We start from the raw sequence: 23,319 nt of genomic DNA, 5'->3' as shown, positions 1-23,319 counted from the left end.
ACAATTTTTCATTACTGCCTAAGCTGTACAAAAACCATGGCACTAGGTAAGAACATCTCTCGCCTAACGTTTCATATCATCCCTTCAATATAAAAACCATAGCAGATGCTGAACAAATACAATTTCAAGATGTATGTTTACCTCTGTCTTAACCCTACCTTTTATGAAGGGTACCAATGAAAGCCACTTTCATTATATATCAGCATTATAATGTCCCTTGCTCAGTAATCAAATATATATGCAACACTGAGAATCCCATTAATTAAAACAACCTCTGGATGTGAGGTACACTTAGATTATTCAATAGCAGAAATATCAAAATTGATCTTTGTTTTTACCTTTTTTCTGATAAAACAAGATTAAAAAAATCCCAAATTCACAAACAAAAAGACAGAGACTGGCAACTAATCTGGTCTCTGAACTCCTGGAATAGGTCCTCACTGATGGGGGACAGAATCTCTTAATTGAGTTTGGATAGTAAGAACACCTACCAACAAAACAATAATTACAGTGTTATTATCAATATTGACAAAGGAAAGACATACAAGATCTGAATTCTTATGAAAATTTAGTTTCTTAAAAGGGTTATCCCTTGTCCTCTAGCTGTCAGAAGCTTCTTCTAGAAAATATATCCTTACTATGATATGGTCTGCCCTAAATATTGTTACTCCATCATAAATAACAGCAGGTATATTCCCCAAAATGTAAGGTCCCCTGAAAAAGCCACAATACCTACCATTTGCTCCTGGTTCCACAATATTTTCTGCACTGGCTTCTTTCGTTGGACTTTGAACTTGTGGTTCTGATTGGACATTTTGATCAGGCAATTCAGTGCTTATCTGACCATTCTGTAATCTCTGTTTCAGCAATGACACCTAAACAAAATGTTCTTTTTGTTAAAAAAAACCCAAGGATTCTAAGCAGGTAATTTTTTAGTCTTCAAAACTAGAAAGAGTTAAATTAATTTTGATATTAGCAAGTAGAAAAAGGAAAAAATCTGTCTGAAAATTTTTATTATTTTTTTTAAAGTCAAAATTATGCTTCCAATTAACAAAAATAAAATAACTATGGGTACAGAAACAAAGAGCAATTAAACAAAATACATTAATTTTGCTAAAGCAATTTCAGGTCAGGCATCTGCTAATGTTGATATCTTGATAACAAAAACATCACAAAGGTATTTACGTGCAAATCAATCAATCACTGAATGTGATCATTCAATGTCAATCAATCAATCAATCAATGAAATTTTTACAGAAGTATCCTGTACCACAAAGACACAATTTCTAGAAAATCCTAAATTCACAAGAAGCTTTACAACTTCAGAGCAATTATAATAAAACATAGATATGCATTATATATAGTTAAAAAGAAAAAGTAGGAAGAACAGTTTTAAACAACATCTCCTGGGTAAACTATCATACCTGAGTTTGCAGGACACTAATAAGTTGATCCTTTTCTTCTAGGGAAGCATCAAATTCCTCTTGGAGATGTTTCTTAGCTTGCTGATCCATCTGAAGCTCCTGATAATATAAACACATCTCAAATGAATACTGAAATGTGAACTAAAAAGACTTAAGAAAATATTACAAAATAATATCTATAATATCTCTTTCATAGTTGGGATCCCAAAGTACAACAGTAAAGTGTACATTTTTTTTACTATACAACATTCCACACAATATAATAAGAACATCCAATAATATAAAATACCAGCATTAAAATGGCATCAGTCTGGATTTGATGCAAAATTATCAAGGATTCCTTTTCCTAAAAGTTTGTATAGGGATCATTTCAAGCCTGCTCCTGAAAAACTGTCTTCCATGTACACATTTCTCCTGGAAGCTGAAGACTGCACTTTGGTAGAGTCTTCATTTAGCTACAAAATTAAGTCAACATAAAGAGCAGAAATGCAAAATTCATTTTGCTCATTCTATATGCCACCATTCTAAAATGACAAATGCTATGTGTAAGAGAAGAAAATTGGTCTTTTTCTTCTACAAACATGTCTCAAATGAGAAAGGCAGAGAATGCCAAATAATTTAAATATGTGGCTTTACTTGATACTTACATGCAATTGTTTGGCTGAACATTCTTAGAAACTTGTAGATATTTCCTAAATTCATTAGTATGATCTACAGAGTTTTTTAACATATTTCCTGAAGGAGTTTTCTTCTAATTACTTCCTATGCTTTTAAAGTTTAAACATTTAAATTTCTTTAAATAATTATCATTCTAATAGAAAATAAATGTACTTAAATTAACTCACATCTAACTGCTTATTGAGAGAACCAGAACCACATATATGTCATGCATCCACTGCAAATATTTTCAGAAACTTTTTAATATTTTTTATTAATATATGTATTTCATCTATACATATCTTCCCCAGGATTTACCCCAGGGAAAGAATGCTTCTATGACTGTTATTACTTGTATAAAAGCAATCACCACCTATAAACATGAGTTCCATTAGCCAGGCAAAGACAGAGGACTACAGAAAGAGAAAGTAGGATGAAAAAGCAAATGAGACAAAACAGATGCTTCCTGCACTGCTTTCCTCCAACTCTAAATCTTGTTTTTATGCTGTCTTTCTGTCTATCCCTTACCTCAAACAGTGAGTGCCCTGCCACAGATGAGACTGATACCAGTTTTGGAAACCACAGCTGTATGAGCTGAGCCTGCCCAGCCATGCACAGGCAGAACAGTGAGGGAAAGCATCACTGCAAAAACCATTCCTCTCTTCCCAGCTATATCCACTTCTTAACACTGCACTGTCTCATGTTCTCAGCAATTACTGATCACACTTCTGTCCTGTGCTTCTGAGCTTTAGAAGCAATTTCCTTGAAACAAAGCAAAGCAGGCTAGTGTGAGAACAAGTGTCAAAGAGATTTATTGAAACCAACACAGAAATGGTCCTCTTTGGATCTCAGAGTCCCTCGTGATCCTTTTCTGAGAAGGAGAACACTGAAGACTGCTTCAAGACCGCTTTTGAGGAATTATTCCTAACAGGAGAAAACTAAGGTAAGCAAAAACACATTGATTTCTAGGGACTGTGTCACACTGTCAATTTAGCCTCAAAGGAGGGTTAGTTTACCCTTACATGGCCCTCTTGGAATAAACTTGCCTGATTCAATATATTTATGTGGAAAATGAACTGTATGATGAATAAAAGGATTATTAAAATTAATTTCTGATAACAAATTACTACATCAATGTACTACTTTGGACCATTTTAGCTTCCACAATGGAAACTTACCATTTTATTTGTAATTTTTCCTTTGTTGTCTGTTTTACCTAATGCTGCAAAACCTGGGCTTCCAAAAGATCATAAAAACTCTTTTTGAAGTGTATCAATTAATGAAAAAGAATTTCAGTATTAGATTTGAAGGAATCTTTAAATTTACAAGATTGGTAAGAATGAAATTAAATTCTATATGAAATATATATACACAAATGTATAAATATATGTATAACTTCTCTACATATATAAATCACAAAAACTATGTCAGAAGTGAAAAATAAAATGCACATGTCCAACCTTTTGTCATCCGCCAAAGATTTAACTCTGTTCCACATATGCCTGACTTTAACAAGTAGTAATAAACTGGAAAACTAATCCTACAGGAGCATGCAGATACCTAACACAGAAAAAGCTTTTTCATTTGACCTCGTAGTGATCTGGAAAATGCACAACCTTGGCAAGCCAATTCTGACAGTAATGCAACAGATTTTTCTCTCCTGTGTATTGACAGTTTAGCTTAGGACATGGTGATGGTCCAGACACAAGCTACAGCTCAGATGAGCACAGTACTCCCAGCACTGACTGACCCACTTTTCTCAGCTGCTGGGGCAGAAACAGCATGGATGTGAACCAATCTGCTATCCCATTAGCACACACAATTCACAGCATGGTTACCTGAATTACTCCCTGGATTGCTGAAGAGTGCCCAGCGATTTGCCAGTGACATCCCTTGAAATGACTGGCTGCCTGACTAGTGACAGGGATCAGTGTGTCACCCACAAGTCACCTCCTTGTGGGTGAGCTTGAGTCTCGAGTACACACATGGCCAGACACTCACAGTCACCATCCCTCACTATGAAGGGGACAGGTCCTGTTCCCTGTCTGTGAGCAAAACACCCAACTGCCTGGAGTGAGTCTGCCTTCAGGCAAAGGTGGTACCTCACCATAGTCTAATGGCTCCTACAACCTCCATGCCAGTGCTGCTGCCCCGCATGGCCCATGCCAGAAGTACACGTGCAGTCGTAAGACAAAGTCTGCGACTTTGGGCTAAACAGTACCCTGCTCTCCAATGGTACCCAGCTCTCCAGCAATGTAAGAGCACAGAGGCCTTTGCACACCCATCTCCACACCTGGTTTATTGCTCCTGAGGCAATAAAATGGCTTCAGCTTCACAGTGTGCTTCACCAGGGTTCGACAATATGGCATCTTTGAACATGACCTTTTAATCTCTTCTGCCTGGTCATCTATGCATGTTTTTTAAGTCCATTGTGTTGATTATCAATACCAAACACACTAGAGCTTCTCCTTTTAATTTCACTATAACCTAAGGAGGTAAGTCATAACACAACCTACTTGATTTTATGATTGAAACCACACTATACTAAAATCCATAAAATAATGTATTACCACTGAGATAAAGAGGAATTTTTTTTTTAATTATCCTAATTTTTTTTTACAGTCATTGAAATCCCCATGAAAATGTGCCTATTACTTGTGTTTGCCTGAAATAGTATTCATCAGTAATCAAAGAGCAACAAATTGCACAGGGACTTCTATGGCTGGGCCCAAAAATACTGCAAGAACCACACATGCTTCTACCTATTTCACAATGAACAAGAGAAGTAGTTCAGTTGGTGATGCATTGCTCTGTCTTAAGAGTATAGCAGTAAACTGCTGAATGGGAAGCAAGGCAGAGGAGTAACTCCATATAAACAAAAAACCAAAAGCAGTAAAATACCCTGCTCTGCAATAGAAAATATTTTGTGAACAAAAAAGTCAAAAGCTAGGCAGAAAAAGATCCTATGTAGATGTGATATAAAGAAAACATGCAATCAATAAATGAAATTACCTCTCTCAGCTCTCCAATTCTGCGAAGTGCTTTATCCTGGCTTTGACTCAGAATGCTCTTAAGAAAAAAGGTAGAATAAAGATCAGGTGTATTAAATGTAATTTTAAAATGGATAAACAAATTTAAAAACTCCACAGATGTAATGATTTGTTTCTCTTTAAAATCACACTTAATGTGCAAGTATTGTCATAAACTGCCAACTGTGGGTTGGCAATTTAACAGTCTATCACCTGAAGTCAGGTGATGCAACAAAAAAGGCTGGAGTACAATACTTCACAGCTACGTTGACAAATTAATTTTACCTTGGCTTCCTTAGAAATCCCAGCTAAGAAATCATCTTCTGTTACATATACACAACACACTGAAAATTAAATCTGTATTGTCACTACACATTTTAGGATTCAAAAAAGCATGCAGGTAAGAGAGGATGAAAAGTAATGCTCACCTGTAGCTTCTTCTTTTCCCGCTGGATAACTTGATAAGCAGACACTAGCTAAAATACACAAATTGGATATAAAAATGATAATACATCTGTGTATAGCCACCAAAATAATTTCCTTAGTTGTATCAGTACCTGCATTCTCAAACTCTTCGCTCCACTTGAGAACGCTCTTTTGATAGAAATGTACTTAAATTTTCTTAATGTTTTCTTTTTCTATCTATAAAATATCTCCAATATGTAAAAAAATACAAGTCTACATGACAAAACAATGATGCTACTCAGCATTCATACACAATTTTCCCTTCCCTGAGATGGCATGCCACATACAATCCTTCAGCACAGCGGGTCAAACCCAAGGGTGTCAGAAAGTTACATCCCAGACAGCTACCCCACAGGGGTGACCACCTGTAAGAGTACATGTCCCAGGGAGATTAAGCAAAAATAATTTTACAAAGAGCATGCATTAAAAAATACATTTCTAAATTTAACAAAAAACGGTGTAATGTTCTCATCCCGTATGCTTTGCATATATATTCAGCAAAGACAGATTGAAAGTGGACAATATTTAATTTCTCATTGTAAGCTAACGAAAGGAGTAACTACCCAACTTATTTACTTAAATATTTGATTACAACTGCCAACAGGCATTATGTTGAAGTAGCATAACGGCACTCAGAATTAGAACATTCTGTTTCCAAATTGATGAGAAATTTAAGAAAAACAAATCTAGAACACTGAAACCAGAAATCAGTAAGTCAAAATATATCTTCAAATTCTTACTGAAAACAAACTAAACATTTTCAGAATTCAAAATTACTTTTAATTTCAAAGTCATATTTATTTTGCCCATACAAGAAAATCAAAACTGCTATGGGTGGTTTCCTTTACCATATTTTTGAGTTGCTAACTTTGCATTCTATTTTAAGAGGAAAAAAATATTTCTGCTTTAATTACTCATTATACATTGAAACAAGTTTCTTCCAAGCTCCAAAAAACAATTCTTTTCAATTGAACTAAAGAAACCCACAAAACCAGGAAAAAAATCCAAGCCATTTTGACAGAGAAAGGTAGGAGTTCGTGGACAGATTACACTAATAAAAAAAAAAACCAAACAACCAGAAAAGCACTAAAACAAACCCACAAACTGAAGGATTTTCATTTAAGCAACTACTATTTACGTAAATCTAAAAAAAATACTTTTTACACTAGCTGCGACGGAAGGAAAAATTACTGCAAGACAACTGCTTTATCAGGCATATGCTGAATACTGCAGTCACTGTATACATATTTTAGATTCCACAGATTTCAACAAAAGTTTGCACAGGAATTTTTGTATTTGAGGGCAGCAAACATTAAAAGAACTGTGAAAAACAGTATAAACATCCAGTTTTAAATACAACACACTCACACTTCAAAAAACAATTTAAAAACCCAAACAAAACCACAAAACTAATTAAAAAAGCCAATACCAAAACACCACCACCAGTTAGACAGCTTTACTTTCCCCAATAATTTGGAAAACGAGTAGTGAAACTACTTATATAACTGGTTTTAAATAAAATACAAAAAAAATAAGATGCTTGAGGTAATTCCTCCCAGGGATACCTGGAAATTACGAAGAATAGAACCTGTTTATTGAAAACAAAATGCTTGCCCATTGCACATGGACAGAATATACACTGTGCATTTCAAGAACAAGTTGCAGAAAAAAAAATAAATTTTCTGTCACAGGAGTACAAGTCATGCTCATCTCTGTCGTGAACACTACCCCCTGCTAGATGCTTTCAGCTGAAATCTTAATAGGCCTGCTCTGTGTGAGTAACCATTAATTAACCTCTACTGCTGACATAGGGATATTATTTACAAACAAGAGAAAAAAAGATTTCCATATTTTATTACCAGAAAAACATTTGACCTATCTAGGTCAAAAATAACTAGACTTAGAATAATTTCATTTTCCCATGTTAAGTTTTAAGTTGAAACATTTGCTCCAAATACAAAAACAAAAAGATTGTCCTTTGCTGCAGAATCTCTTAGCCTAATTTCTTTCCCCTTTCTGCCTAACTACACCAGTCACATTGCCTACCTCTGAGTATTTTCCCCTATAGTTGCCCAAACTGCGCTCCATTCTACGCAGACGCTGCAGCAACTGCTCTTTGCTGAAGTTGTCCATATTTCCCGGAGGCTCTTCTGTTTCACTTTCAATGTCAGAAGGTGAATCAAAGGTGGGACTGAGGGCTTCCGAGTCTAGTCGATTCAGTGAGTCTCTTGAAGAACTCCGTACTAAGGATTCTTTAGAAGAAGAGCGAAATAAGGTCTCTTTTACTGGGCTTCGAAACAAAGACTCCATGGAGGGAACTCGAAGTTGAAGCCTCTGGGCAAAAGACTGACTGTCACTTTGCTGCAAAAATTCAAAGAAAATAATTATTTATTTATAGAAAGTAAGTATTTCTTGCCTGCTTTTAGGCAGGCAGACACACTAAAGTCCAGGAAAGAGACCTGAGCTGTACAAAGAAACTAGTGTTACCTAACATATGCATGACACCAAATAGCTGCCACTACCTTAGAAGAATTATCTCCTTGCGCAGAAAAATTGAGCATGCAACTACCAGATGTGTGCAATTTCAGATAACAACTAAATCTAATAAACTACAGCTCTGATTTAAAATTTTAGAAGAATGCATTTCTATGTAAACCCTCTAAAAAGTGAAGACTGTGTAATATACACAGTTATTTACGACTGTCTCAAACTTGAAAAGTATAACTGATTCAGTTCTTGATGTATTACACAGAAGATTGTATTTATCTCACAGACACAGATACCTTCTTATGATGAAGGGAACAAATTAATAGTATAAGTCCTTTATGATAGTTGGTTCTAGCAAGCCATCTTGAACAGTCCTTTTCTTATTTTTATTTTAAATGGCTTCATGATTTTCACATAAAACAAAATTATTAATTTATGCAGCTATAGGACTTCATTCTATACCAAAAGATTCTGTGCTGTGGTAACCTATGCTGCTGGTGCTACAGAAGTGATGTAAAAGCATTACTGCATGACGTTGCCTCTACAATCAAATATTGGGAGGCACATGCCAGAAGCCACTGCTAATCCCATTTCAGCAAGCTAAATGTTTCCCTGAGCCATATTTAAAAAAAAATAAATAATTACCTATATCTTTATCACTAGTGACAATATTTTTAACTTATCAGTTATTTTCCTTCAGCTAGAAGGTACCTTTCATGCAATAGGCCCTCTCTTTTTAAAGTGAGTTTAATGCTCTGTATCCTATGATGGCTGTGCAGCAAGATGCATCTCAATGCTGGCAGTCTGCTAGACAGTCCTTAGGAAAAAAAAAGCTCCACACATCATCGACAATACTTAATACCAGCTAATGGGATCACATACAAACAAAATATCTGAGCATCCTGACAGGCAAGTACTTATCATTCCTGCTTCAGCATGAAGATACATACTGGGCACTTAAGCCAATTTAACACAAAGACAACGAAGCAGTGAAGGAGGAAACAAATCCCCCCATGCCCTCCACATACCTGTGGAGAGACAGATTCACTTCCATTGTTTTCTGCAGATCCAGGAAGTGGTTGTTTATTCAAGTTCTATAGGAGGTAAAAACAACCGTTATAAGAAATAGAGCACAAGGACTGTAATTCAATGATTGCTAGAAACAGCATCTGTGCTTTTTTCTTTGCCTGTGTTTTTAGTACTTTCTTTAGAAAGCTTATTAAAATGTCTTCATGCAAACAAACTAGTTTGTTAAATTCAAAACAGATTGCTGCAATATGCAGAACTACAAAGCAGCTATGTGTGCATGGATTAGTATGAAATATCTGCAAATACGGACATCTCCAATTACGTAATTCAAAATGATTATTTATATAACATTTATGGACAAATCAAAGACACACCAAAAAGACAAAATTATAGCAGGAAAAACCTAACTGACGACTAGTATTTACAGCCATTATGAGTATGGCTGTAACACTATCTTTCTGTGTTTTGGTGGACTGCGGGGGCAGAAACTACCTGGAAAAGAAGTGCTGGTAACAAACTGTTTAAAACTCCAGCAAGCATGGGAAGAAAATTAGATTTTCAGAAAATACATCTTACACAAAACTTTTGCATTCCCAAAGAAAGGAAAACGAAACACACACACATTAAAAAAACCTCACCCAAAACAATAAAACCAATACAACAAAAAACAATAGTCTTGAGTTATTTGGTGTATTCGGTTTGGGTTTTGGGGATTTTTTAAAATTTGTTTGGTTTTTTTTTTTTAACAGTTTAGAGATTTCTGTTTCTAGCCTGTCTATCCTGCTTTTCCTGTGTCCTGTGTTCAGGTGTTTTCTAATCCAGTCCTAATTTTCAAGAAGGATGACCCTGGAAACTACAAGTCTCTTAGTCTCACTTCATTGACTGGAAAAATCATGAAGATGATTTTCCGGGAATTATAGAAAAACAACTGCAAGACAGAGCAATCCTTGGTCATAACCAGTAATGAGTTCATGACGGGACACTCCTGCTTGCCAAATCTGATTTCCTTTTATTACAAGGTCACCCACTGAGCTGACCAAGGGAAGCCACTTGTAATCTTTTTGGATTTCAGTAAAGCTTTTGATAATGTCTCTCACAGGATACTTCTAGACAAAATTTTCAGCATACAGTGGATAAATACATCATGCAGTGCGTGAGCAGCTGGCTCATAGGTTGGGTTTAAAGGGTTACAGTGAATGGGGTGACACCAAACTGGTGTCCTGTCACTAATGGGGTTCCACAGGACTCCATCCTCGGCGCTGTGCTCCTCATCTTCATAAATTACTTGAATGCAGGACCTGAAGGTATGCTAAGTTTGACAATGATACTAAATTATTGTTGACTCTTTTGAAGGCATAGAGGCCCTGGAAGAGGGGTCCTCAGCAAACTGGAGGGCTGAGTAATCAGCAAGCATAGGAAGTTCAACAAGACAAGTGCCAAATTCTGCACCTGGGATGAGGCAACCCTGGATTGTATGGATAGAGCGGGAAACAAGACACTGTAGGAGCAGCACTATGGAAAGGGACCTGGGGGTCCTGGTTGATGGCAAGCTGGACATAAGTCAGCAGTGCCCCCACAGCCAGGAGGGCCACCCATGTCCTGGGGTGCATCAGGCACAGCATCGCCAGCTGGACAAGGGAGGGGACTGTCCCCTCTGCTCTGCACTGGTGCGGCCTCACCTTGAGTGCTGGGAGCAGTTTTGGGTGCCACAATATGACAAAGATACAAAACTATTAGAGAGCATTCAAGGAAGGGCTACAAAGATGATATGGGGCCTTGAAGCGAAGCTGTACAAGGAGTAGTTGAGGTCACTTGGCTTGCTCATCCTGGAGGAGACAGAGGGGAGACCTCATAGCAGTTTACATCTTCCTCATGAGTGGATGTGGAAGAGCAGGAGCTGTGGTGATCAGTGACAGGACCTGAGGGAATGGCATGAAGTTATGTCAGGGAAGATTATGTCGGATATTAGAATAAGGTTCTTTACCCAGAGGGTGGCTGGGCACTGGAACAAGCTCCCAGATAAGTGGTCACAGCACCAAGCCTCTCTTAGTTCAAGAAGTGATTGGACAGCACTGTCAGGAATATGGTGTGATTTTTTCAGGCTGTGCTGTGAAGGGACAGGAGTTGGACTTGGGTCAATCCTGTGGGTCCCTTCCAACTCATAGATATTCTATGATTCTAATTTACACAAATCCAGATGGTTTTCTGCTGTATAATTCCAGTCCAACTAAATTAGCAGAATATGCTAGAAACCATCTTGGACATGGATTTTTTCCAGAGAAGTGAAACACTGAGGCATATCAAACAAAAGATGGGTATATTCACCTAAGAGCAGTGTAACTCTTAACTTTTAATCAAGCTCTATCCTGACAGTTACATGCAAGCTGCAAATCTAAGGTGTACATAGAACTGAAATCTCAATCATAGTCACCCTTGTATATATATATCTCCTACATAATCACACGCACAGCTTCTATTCTAGATATGCCAATAAGCATACCTAAACATTAATGTGGCAGAGGAATGATTTGCTGTAAAAAGGCTTCAAAAAGATCTGACATGGGGCAAATTTGAGGTAGTACAGAAATACCAAAGAACAAAGAGAAATCCAGATAGTTAAGAAAAGCAGAGAACTGAGCAGTTACCCATATACAGACAAAACAAAATGAGCCATACAAGAAGTCTGGATTTGTAAGCTGTGCTTCATGTGGCTTGAACAAAATCCGCATTCTGCTTCAGAACACTATACTGTGGCAGTATAGGATTTGTTCCTAGTGGATTAACAGTTTTTACAGGTTTTAAACTAAACCACTTCTACACCGTATTCCTGGCTCCATTACTCGTTCTTATTTTTTCTCATAACGGGAAAAGTTAATAATAAGATAAACCAAATCAAAAATTAGCTCCTGCTTTATAATTTACAAAGCACCTGCTGTGCTACTATAGGACTGACAACAGAGGAAGACAAACACTTTACCAAGACTTCACAAAAGGATTGATTGGGCATTAGAATGGGCTGCACTGAGAGGTGGTGGTGTTTCCATCTTTGGAGGTACTTAAGAAAATACTGGATGTGGCACTTAGTGCCATGTTCTAGTTGGCAAGATGGTGTTAGATCATAGGTTGGGCTTGATGATCTCAGAGGTCTTTTCCATCCTACTTAATTCTGTGATTCTGTGACTTAAAAATGAAATACACACACTTTTTTCAAAAATCATGTATTCAAATAAAAATAAAAAATAGTTAAAGGAAACTATGGAGGGTTTGCACATGTAATTTGTAAGAATAATTTAATATTTAACATCTATTTTAAAACCCAATATTAAGTCAATTTATTACATGTAGTAAGGTTTTAATGAATATAAAACGCATGGACGCTGTTCCTTTCTGTGAAGATGCTTAAAAGCTGCCATTTAAGGACCCATAAAGATCCTTAAAAATGTAATTTCAAAACTAAACTAGTGCTGCCACTTCTAAAAGTTGCCTAATCAAGGCATCTTTGTATACAATCTATAGGAACAAAAGAAGAACCTGTATTTGGGGTTACACTTTCTATTGGCATAAATAATAAAAGGGATACACCAGTAATCCTTCATATAAAAAATGGACCACCATAGGCTGCTTCAAGTCAATGTCACTGTGCTCTAGGGCAAAGGATTGCATTTGGGTATCCACACACTGAAGGGTAAGCATGAATGGAAGTTGCTATATATAAGTATAGATCCAAGAGGCTTTGAAAAGCTTAAAAGCCCTTGCCTTTCATAAGCCTGAAGAGAGCTTTCAGCAAAATCAGACTCACAGAGCACAAGCAGCCATTCTGAAAGTCTTAAAACCAGCAGTTACATCAGGGTTTCTGGAGACAACTGGAAGTTTTTCCTCTACAAACTCATAGAACATAATATCTGTATCTCTTTCCAAAGACAACTATACTTACAATCTCTAACAAAAACGTTGCTTTTTATTACGAATACGTATAAATCAGAGCTCAGTTTCAACTGGAGCACATTAGAGTGTTCCAGTAACATTCGTGCCACCTTACTTCCCTATTTCTGAAATGCAAAATCATACTTATTTCTCAAAGGTATAAATAGATTAGCAAGCTTGAGAAGTGAAAGGTTAAATGTCTGTATTTAAAAACATTTTACTGCTTTTAATAGCAATACTTCCTCAAGTATTCCAAAACTGAGCAATTTATGAAGGGAGAAAGTAAGGAGAGCTTAATACTTGTTTTCTTCCCTTATTTTCCTTTTTCTTTCAAAAAAACCCCGTGCCAAATAATATTTTGAACTGTTTCTTCATGGAATAAAACTTTTGCAGTTTACTTATGAAAGACTTTATACTAACTTCTTCTATGCCAAAAAAAATCCACAGTCACTTCTCTATGCTGTTCACTCTCAGATCACGTATACAGTTAAAATATTGTTCTGTTTTAGCAGAATTAATATACATTTATGTGTGTTGGTGAAACTCACCTCTCCTGTATTTTTAGTGTACCTAGGTTTTGTAAAGATATATAATGTCGGTGTTTCTTTAATATACATTTTTTAAACCAGTCATCCTATTCTCTATAAACTTTCCTATCATTTTCTCCCCCTCTCAATTCTTATTGTGAGTACTGCTCTAGAATTTTCAAAAAGTTCAGAATACAAAATGAGTTTTACAAGTAACTTATTAGTAATACACACTGGTAACACATTAACAATAACTGTTATATTACGATTATTTGCATGTATGCAGTCTTACATGTAAATATGCCACTAAAGTACACACTAAAAGATCATATAAAGACAACATTGGAGCACTCACACAAACAGGTTATTTGAAATTAATTTTTTTCAAGATAATCCTGTTGTGTAGTAGAACTAAAAAAGCTTACTTAAATTTGCAGTGAATCTTTAAGCAACAATTCCTGGACCTGGAATATTGTCAGAATACACTTTCCAGGGACCACAATTTTAATCACTGCTTCTGTCCAATCTTGCTTAGCCTAAGAGAGACAAGTCCAACACAATATGGTGTGCTGTGCTATGTCCTGCTTATTAAATTTTGATCCTGTTACAGCTTCCAGTGACTAGTTATTTTAAACCATGAGCAGGAAAAGAACACTTACAAAGTAATCATGAAGTATCATGATGAGCTGGGATTCTAAAAATTACTGTACTTTAAATCACTTATGGACTCAGGAATGCCATGCCTCTGAAGCATGTGAAAATGCCATTCCTGTCTCGTGCCAATAGTTAGAATACAGCTTTGTATGTGCATGTATCAGAAAGCAGAAGTCTGACTTCCTCCCTATGCCTGCTTCTTTTTCTTCACTTCTTGCCTCTCCTCACTGAGCTTCTTCACTTATATATGGTGAAGACAACACTTTCAGGCAAAGAACCATACATTTTAAGTAAAATCTAATTATTAAAAAAAGATTATTCATTCTCACAATAATAACTGCCAGGTTATAAACTCAATGTAGATAAATTTATGTATCTATGTGAAATAATTATTTCCTGCTACCATTAGTAGTACATTACATGCTGCATTTCACTGTATACAGCAAACAGCATATAAATTTTACACATAGCCAATCCCAATGTTAATCTATCCACTTCTCTTGAAATACATACAGACATACATAAATATGAAGAGGAAATTTCTACACAACACACATACAAACTTGTGCAACAGTTATTTAAATTTGTGTATTGTTACGTGTATAAGAGAAATTATGTTAATTTTCTTAATGTTACAATAAATTCACATCATACAGCATACCAGCCAGGAGCTATCAGGTGGTTCCTCTGTGAAATTTAGTGCAGGGTTAGCAACAAGGTAGTTAAGACAGAGGTCTTTGTGAGAATAAGCCACAAGCAACTAAATTTGCCTTCTAGTACATTACTCTCCTCCACCTGCTAAAGGCATCACTAAGAGGCGTGGGGAGGACTCACCACACCGTCAGTCTGTGCCTTAGGTTGTTTGGTGGGATCCAAAGCAAAGATAGTATACTCAGAGAGAAAAGCAGGTTCTGCTATCATCCCGGCTAACAGCTGTTATTCAATGCAAAAAAGGAGGAAAATGAAAATAAATCAAGCAACAAAGAACATTGCAAAATTTTACTCCATTTTTCCATGCTATTAAAAACATAACAAAACAATACAGCAGTTTATGAGACAACAGATACTGATAAAGGGATATAACCAGAAAATATGCACTACATCATTTCAGAACAGCCAAAATACAGTTTTGATCATTTAGAACTAAAGAAGCATGCTATTTAAGAGATCTTAGTTTAGCCCAAGATAAAAACTATGTTTCAGGTATTGTTATTGTAATTTTTTTAAACTTCTGTGGATGAGTCTTCATATACCACTGAGCCCTATTTGCTTTCAGTTATTCATGAACAACTATTCTAAAAATTCTATCAGTATTTCAGCTATATATAATATAAAATGCTTGCTTTTAACTATTCGTCATCTAGTGCTTTTATACACTAGAATTCTGTCTACATTAAAAAAAATTCCTTACAATTTTTTTAAACTTCTAGCAGATTATTTTGTAAAAATACCATAAATTGAATTTAACTATTTTATCAAGACAGTATCTAGGAAGTGATATAAATTCCTAGAGGTGAAAACATGAAGCAGAGAGACTGGAATTTGAATTCAGATTGGATATATACATGCAATGTAATGCAATCTAATGCATTTAGGATGCTGTAACTGAGAGAGAAAAATATTTTTCTCATGATTATACTCACATATCTAACCTCACGGTTCAATTACCTTATATCTTGAGATTTCAGAATTGCACTGATTGCTGACTGAACCAAAACACTACATAAAACAAAATTCTTCTGAAATAAGGGGACAAAACCCTCTATCTGAAGTTACTAAGTACTTTTAGGAATCAAATACTAATATAAGGAGTTTAATTCACTTTTTTTCTGATTATTACATTGATTCCAGTAGCAGATTAATTACATAAATTCGAATTAAGAGAAAATATTTTCACAGGTAAGATCTGAAAGGCTACATGACTTTAAATTTATGCTCACCAAACCCTTTCAGAAAATGTAAGGAGTAGTAAATGTTCAGTGAGAGCCATATAACTCAGATTTGCCAATAACTAGTTACATCCAACAAACTCAGTTGAAACTTCTTACTTTTAAGTTACTACAAAGATGAGCTGCTAATAAAAAAAATGGTCACATTCCTCATGCTCTCAATCTTCTTCACTCCCCTGGAGCCTTAAGACACTTGCCCTGTGCATTCACCGTGGTAGCAACCACACTTCAAATTTGTCTTCCTCCTCTCTCAGCCTGTTAGAAGCATAATTCTTAAGAGTAAGCTGTGCAAAAGCTCCTTATATATATATGTATGTGTGTATGTGTGTGTGTGTGTGTGTGTGTGTGTGTGTATAAATAGATATGTGTATATATGTATATGTGTAATAGATATAGATATATATAAATATATGTTGGGGTTAGGTGTCCTTCCTTAAGTCCTGGCTCACCTATGGAATTTTTACCCACTAGTTTCAGGGAAAACCTGACTGCTGGTACTTAGTGAGTGCTTGAGAAACACAAAGAGTTTGGCTGGGCCTAGGGGGGAAGGAGGGCAGGGGAAAAAGGGAGGGCAGGGCCAGCTTATCCGGTTTCTTCAGCTTCAGAGGAGGACACTTTGCTGGGAGCTGTTGCTGTGGAGAGAAGGGAATTTCGCCATCACCCAGACGGAGCTGCTGCTTCTTCTCCTTCTTCCCTCTTCGGTGGTTGCCTCGCACCCCCTGTCCTGCTGGAACGTGTGGCAGTGCCAGGCACCTCCGCGGAGCTGCTGATCCACCTCATCCACCAGCCCAGGATCTCAGCTCATCCCTGCTGATCCACCTCATCCACCAGCCCAGGATCTCAGCTCATCCCTGCTGTCCCAGCCGACTGTTCCTCGGAGCCCTGCAGGAGCACCGGGACTGACTGCCCGAGGGGGTTTGTGAAACAAAGCCTCTCCTCCATCCTTTCCAGTCTTGGCCAAGAAGGCTGTCACGGGGTCTCTGTTTTGTTGTTAATGCTGTAGTTATTTTTTTTGTGTGCCTCGTTATACATACTAGTAAAGAACTGTTATTCCTATCCCCAGATCTCTGCCTGAGAGCCCCTTGATTTCAAAATTATAATAATTCAGAGGGAGGGAGTTTACATTCTCATTCCAAGGGAGACTCCCGCCCTCCCTAGCAGACACCTGTCTTCTAAACCGAGGCAATATATATAGATATACAGGTGTGTAAAATCCACCTACATTTTTTTCCCTCCTCTGAGCTTTCAGAAAAGACAAAAATAAGTGAACTGAAAGAACTGACAAGTGATAGTGGTTCCAGAAAATCTTCATCAGGTGTTGATGATTGTAGAAGTTCTTGCTCCTCTTGAGAGCGCTTATACCAATAAAATTAAAGGTATATACTCTATACACAAGTGTGCAAACATACAGCAGCAATACTAGAAGCAAGCCTGAGGGCCTCATAAATTAGAAGCATGTAAATTCACAAATAAAATGATGAAATTTTTTTAAGGCAAAAATTGTTTTGCATGTTTGGAGAAGACCAGTTAAAAAGATGAAACACAGTTTGCAAAGCACTGATAAATGGATTAGGCAAATATTATTAACAAAAAGATTATGAACATTTTCATGTAACACTATTTTCAGCTTAATTAAATCACTTTTAATGATACGACCATCAAGAACTTCAGGAGCCACAGACAATTTAAATTATCTCTTCACAGTAATAGCCTGCTAGTGCTCAAAATATTAAGTTGCAACATTTCACCACAGCATTACTTTATTTAATCGTAATTGTGTTATTTAGTACACTAAAAGCTTGCATTAAAAATAATTCCTATTTGATCTCTAACAAGCTTTTCCCCTCAAAAAAAGACAGTCTGTCTGTTTGGTCAGCATCTGTGAATTGTTAGATTTTCAGTCATCCCTGGAAGTCCATGACCATGTTAGTGTAGCCAAGTTAAGGAGGCTCAGACATAAATTCAAAAATTTACAAATTCCTTCTTTCACAAAATGTTAATTATAAACCCCAAAACATACAGGTAAGATGACAGAACTTTAAGCAATGGTACAAGTTCGTGTTAAAAATTCACTCAAACTACCTGGTAGACTGATAGGGATATGCAACCCTGTTTTAACACAGTAAGAAGATCCAAACTATCCACTGCCTAAAATATGCCAATCCATATTACAGTTATGATTCTGAGAAAAAGGAAATTGATGCAGTACTGCTTGTGTTTGCAGACATAACTGCAGTGTCTCCATCATAACTAAAAGTTTACCCTAACAGTAAAATGCAATTAAAAATTCTGTTTAGTTTCACTGATGTTGATCATCATGCCAGAACATGTATAAGTCATCTCAGTTTTGCTCTTCTTGCTTGATTAAGACAAGCAGAGAAGGGAAGGAGCTCTATTTTCCTCAGTTTTCAACAATGAGACAGGTTGTCCTCGGGACAACTGGCCCCCTGAACTAGTAGAAAGACAGAGAATAGCCCCTCTGCAATCCAGAAGGAAACAGTGACCTGTTGAGCCACTTAAAATGCTCACAAACCAGTGGGACCAGGTGGGATCCATCCTAGGGCAATGACCGAGCTGGAAGAAGAGCTCCCTAAGCCATTCTCCCTCATTTATTATCAATCTTGGCTTACTGAGGAGGTCCCAGATGACTGAAAACTGGCCAATGTAATGCCCATCCATCAGAAGGACCAAAAGGAGGATCCAGGGAACAAAAGGCCTGTCAGTCTGACCTTGGTGCCCAGCAAGGTTATGAACAGTTCATCTTGAGTACAATCGCACAGCACCTACAAGGTGACCAAGGGATCAGACCCAGCCAGCATGGATTTAGGATGGGCTAAACCTAACCAACATGATCTCCTCTTACGACCAGGTGACCCACCTGGTGGGTGCAGAGAAGGCTGTAGATGTTGTGTACCTGGACTTAGCAAAGCCTTCAACACTGTCTCCTATGGAATAATCTTGGAAAATCTGGCAGCCCATGGATTGGACAGGTGCACTGTTCACTGGGTTAAGAACTGGCTGGATGGCCAGGCCCAAAGAGTGGTGGTGAATGGTGCTGCATCCATCTGGTGGCTGGTCACCAGTGGTGTCTCCCAGGGATCTGTGTATGGGTCCGGTCCTGTTTAAGATCTTTGTTGATATCTGGATGATGGGGTTGAGTCTCCTATTAGCAAATTTGCAGATGACACCAAGTTGGTTATGAATATCAATCTGTTGGAGGGTAGGAGAGCTCTGCAGAGGGACCTGGACAGGCTGGATTAAATGGCCAAATCCAACAATATGGGGTTTAATGAGACAAGTGCCAGGTCCTTCACTTTGGCCACAACAACTCCCTGCAGCATTACAGGTTGAGTCCAGAGTGGCTGGACAGAGGCCAGGCAGAAAGAGACCCTGGGGGTACTGACTGGTGGCAGACTGAACATGATCCAGTAGTGTGCCCACGTGGCCAAGGCCAAAAGCATCCTGGCCTTTATCAGGAACAGTGAGGCCAGCAGAAAAAGAAAAGTGGTTCTTCCCCTGAACTCAGCACTGGTGAGTCCACTGGTGAACCTTGACTGCTGTGTCCAGTTCTGGGCCCCTCAGTTTAGGAAGGATGTTGAGATGCTGGAGCATGTCCAGAGAAGGGCAACAAGGCTGGTGAAGGGTCTGGAACACAAGTCCTATGAAGAGCAGCTGAAGGAGCTGGGGTTGTTCAGCCTGGAGAAAAGGAGAGTCAGGGGAGACCTTATCACTGTCTACAACTGCCTCAAATGAAGTTGTAACTAGGTGGGGGTTGGTCTTTTCTCCCAGGAAACAAGTGACAGTCTTAAGCTGCACCAGAGGTTTAGGAGGTTTAGGAGGACGGACATTAGGAAGAAGCTCTTCACAGAAGGAGTGATTGGGCACTGGAATGGGCTGCCCAGGGAGGTGGTCAAGTCACCATCCCTGGAGGTGTTTAAGAAAAACTAGATGTGGAACTTAGTGCCATGTCTAGTTGACAAGGTGGTGTTAGGTCATGGGTTGGACTTGGTGATCTCAAAGGTCTTTTCCAACCTAATTGATTCTGTGATTCTGTGAGCCAACCTTACAAGTAAAGAAGGCACAACAATATTGAGGCAGAAGAGTGAGCTCTTTATCAATATGAAATTTCACAAAATTTCCTCTTCAGTAGCCAAGACAAGAGTTACACACTTCAAATAGTTACCAAACACAGAATATACTCAGTCATGGTCCAAGAGTGGTATTTCTTTAACACATTTAGAATTGGCTGCATTTGCCCATCATCCTCCACCCCCCAATATAAGGTGACCAACAATGAAAATATTTAAGGACTTGCACTACAGCATTTTTGTTACTCTGTGTGTTTATTTGGTACAGCCTGTTTTTTTCAGTAGTGGGGGAGGGCCAGAGAAGTGGCTTCTGTGAGAAACAGCTAGAAGCTTCCACCATGTCCAACAGAGCCAACCTCTGATGGCTCTGAAGAGGGACATGCTGCTGGCCCAATTAAAGAAGTTGGTAATGCCTCTGTGATGACATATTTAAGAAGAAAATCAAAACAGAGCACGGGCAGACTTTTCCAGGGATGGCAAGGTGCTGCTGCCAGGGGCCATCCCAGCACAGCCCATGGTGGTGTGCCACTGTGGCTGCCACCATTTCGGTGTGGCCCACAGTGAGCCTTGCCTGCCTGGCCACCACTAGCCAGCCACATTGCAGGTAGAAGGGCAGGGGCGATGGCAGCAGCTTCTCCTTCCCACAGCCCTGCATAAGGAGAGGTCTTAATAGCACCAGCACCATGGTGGCTGCCATTGCATGTTTGCCCTGGACGGTGCCAAAAATAGGGTGAGCAACTCCCCAGTGTGGAACCTAGACAAGATGAATCTCCCAGCACTGCAGTATCCTGCAAAAATCTTTGAATTGGTAGAATTTATTAGCAATGGAGGACTATGGACCTCTGGACTATGACCTATTGACAACAATTTTTCTTCTAGTCAGAGAAGAGGAAGTGAGAACACGTGAAGGAAAACAACATGGCGGCACCAAGGTCAGTAAAAAAGAAGTGGAGGAAGTGCTCCAAGCATTGGAGCTGAAGTTCTCTGCATGCCATGGTGAGGACTATGGTGAAGCTGGCTGCCCTCCTGCAGCCCATGAGGTCCACAGAAAACACAGAGAGCCAATCACAGTCCGTGAGAGAAGTACTCGCGCTGGAGCAAGTGAATGCCAGAGAAAGCTGTGATACAGTAGGAGACCCAAATGGAGAGAGAAAGCCACTGCTTCCACAAATAGAGAGAGAGGGCCCTTGCTTCCAAACTTGAACAGACTATCCTCAACAGACTGCACCCTGTGGATGAGTGACCCACACCACTGCAATTTTAGAAAGATTGTTTGCCCATGGGAGGGACTCATGTTGCAGCAGTCTTGGCAGGACTGCTTGCTGCTCCTAAGATTGGAGCTACGCTGGAGGAGTTCACAGAAAACCATCTCCCATGGGAGGGACCCCACGGCACAGCAGAAAAAAGACTTCCCTCCCTGAGCAAACAGAATAAAAGATCTCAGGTGACAAACTAACCAAAACTCCTACTCCCTGTCTCCCTGCACTGTCAGTGGGAAGAGGGAAGAAGGTGTTTTAAAGGCTTATTTTACTTCTTGTTATGCTTCTCTGACTCTGTTAATAATAAATTTACCTTATAGTTTTAAATTTGAACCTATTTTGCCCTTAGAGTGTTTTCTCCTGATTCTTATTTCAACTCATGAACCCTTCATTAATTTCCTCTCCCTCTCCTCTGCTCAACTGTAACAAGAGAGAGTGAATGACTTTCCTAAGTGCCTGGCATCTGGTCATTGTCAAACCACTAAACTCTGACAGCTCATAACCTGCTAAATATTTAGTTACATTACAGGCAGAGCTCTCTAGTAACTCCTGCAATTACACTACTTATTGCTTTCCAATATATTCATGTGTTCTTACCTGCATTTTTCTTTGTTTTTCAACCATCTATTCAGTATAACTTTAAGAACTGTCTAGTTAACTCTGAGGGTGGGAAGGTTAGGGAAAGGGTTATTAAAAATCACAAAAAAAATATTCACCTCTGCCTGCAAAGAGGCAAGAAGCAGCCTGCTAGTCAGCCAACATAAAACAGTAGTACCACACGGGATTCTTGTGCTTCAGGATTTGTTCTAAAACCCACTCTGAACTATCTTAATAGCTTCAGAAACATTAGACAGTATAGCACCAGATATATTTAATGTATCACTAGCGGCATATCAGCACTAGGCTGGTATTGCAATCAATAAAACGAGACAAGCTAGAATCAACTGAGAAGAAGCATATCATAAAGAGAAAATAAAAATATGTAGGTCATTCTTTAACCTTCTCTAATCCTAAGAATGCCATCATATCACACTTGAAGCTCACTATAGAAATCCTACTAAGATCTTCCAACACTTTGTTTCAAACATATTCTGGGGGAGTGGCTAAAACACCTAAAGGCTGTGCTGCCACAGAGAAACCTAATGAAGTTCAACAAGGGGACTGCATTCAGAAAAGAATAACCTCAAGTATCAGCACAGCTTAGGGGCTGACCTCCTAGAGAGCAGCTCTGCAGAGAAGGACCTTGGAGTCTTGGTGCAGCCACAAGCCACCAGTGTCCTTGATGCTAGGAGGGCGAGTGGTATCCTGGGGAACATCAGGAAGACTGTGCCCAGCAGGAGGTGATCCTCCCCCCTCTACTCAGCCCTAACAAATCGTCTGGAATGCTGTGTGGAGTTCTGGGCTCCTCAGTACAAGAAAGATAAGGGACTATTGGAGAGGATCCAGCAGGGGGCCACAAAGATAATTAGGGGTCTGGAACATCTTTCTCACAAGGAGAGACTGCAGGAGCTGGGCCTGTTTAGTCTAAAGAAGAGAAGACAGAGAAGGGATCTAATCAACACATACAAATATCTCAGACAAGGTTGCTACAAGGATGATGCCAGACTATTTTCAGTGGTGCCCAGCGACAGGACAAGAAGTAATGACCATAAACTAAACCACAGAAAGTTCCACCTCAACATGAGGAAGAACTTCTTTTCGCTTAGGGTAGCAGAACACTGAAACAGGCTTCCCAGGGAGGTCAGAGAGTGTCCCTCTCTGGAGACATTCAAAACCTACATGGACACATTCCTTTCCTGTGTAACCTGCTCTAGGTGACCCTGCCTT

The 23,319-nt window shown here is 38.6% G+C and overlaps 1 protein-coding gene across 7 annotated transcripts in view; it reads right to left on the bottom strand.

Moving 5' to 3' along the window:
• Positions 1-23,319, bottom strand: part of GOLGA4 (golgin A4) — a 79,973-nt gene that overhangs the window by 37,356 nt on the left and 19,298 nt on the right. For 5 of the 7 annotated variants that reach the window (XM_058830391.1, XM_058830387.1, XM_058830389.1 and 2 more), the window contains exons 3-9: positions 15,031-15,129; positions 9,091-9,156; positions 7,622-7,936; positions 5,539-5,586; positions 5,094-5,150; positions 1,425-1,523; positions 737-875 (exon numbers count right to left, since the gene is read on the bottom strand). In XM_058830391.1, coding sequence (XP_058686374.1) covers positions 737-875; positions 1,425-1,523; positions 5,094-5,150; positions 5,539-5,586; positions 7,622-7,936; positions 9,091-9,156; positions 15,031-15,129 — 823 coding nt within the window. The remainder of the gene's footprint in view (positions 1-736; positions 876-1,424; positions 1,524-5,093; positions 5,151-5,538; positions 5,587-7,621; positions 7,937-9,090; positions 9,157-15,030; positions 15,130-23,319) is intronic. The other 2 variants (XM_058830392.1, XM_058830393.1) reach the window with 1 other exon arrangement.

Source organism: Poecile atricapillus, chromosome 2 (assembly GCF_030490865.1).
Source record: "Poecile atricapillus isolate bPoeAtr1 chromosome 2, bPoeAtr1.hap1, whole genome shotgun sequence".
Lineage (NCBI taxonomy): Eukaryota > Metazoa > Chordata > Aves > Passeriformes > Paridae > Poecile > Poecile atricapillus.
This window is presented reverse-complemented; position numbering and strand designations above follow the sequence as displayed.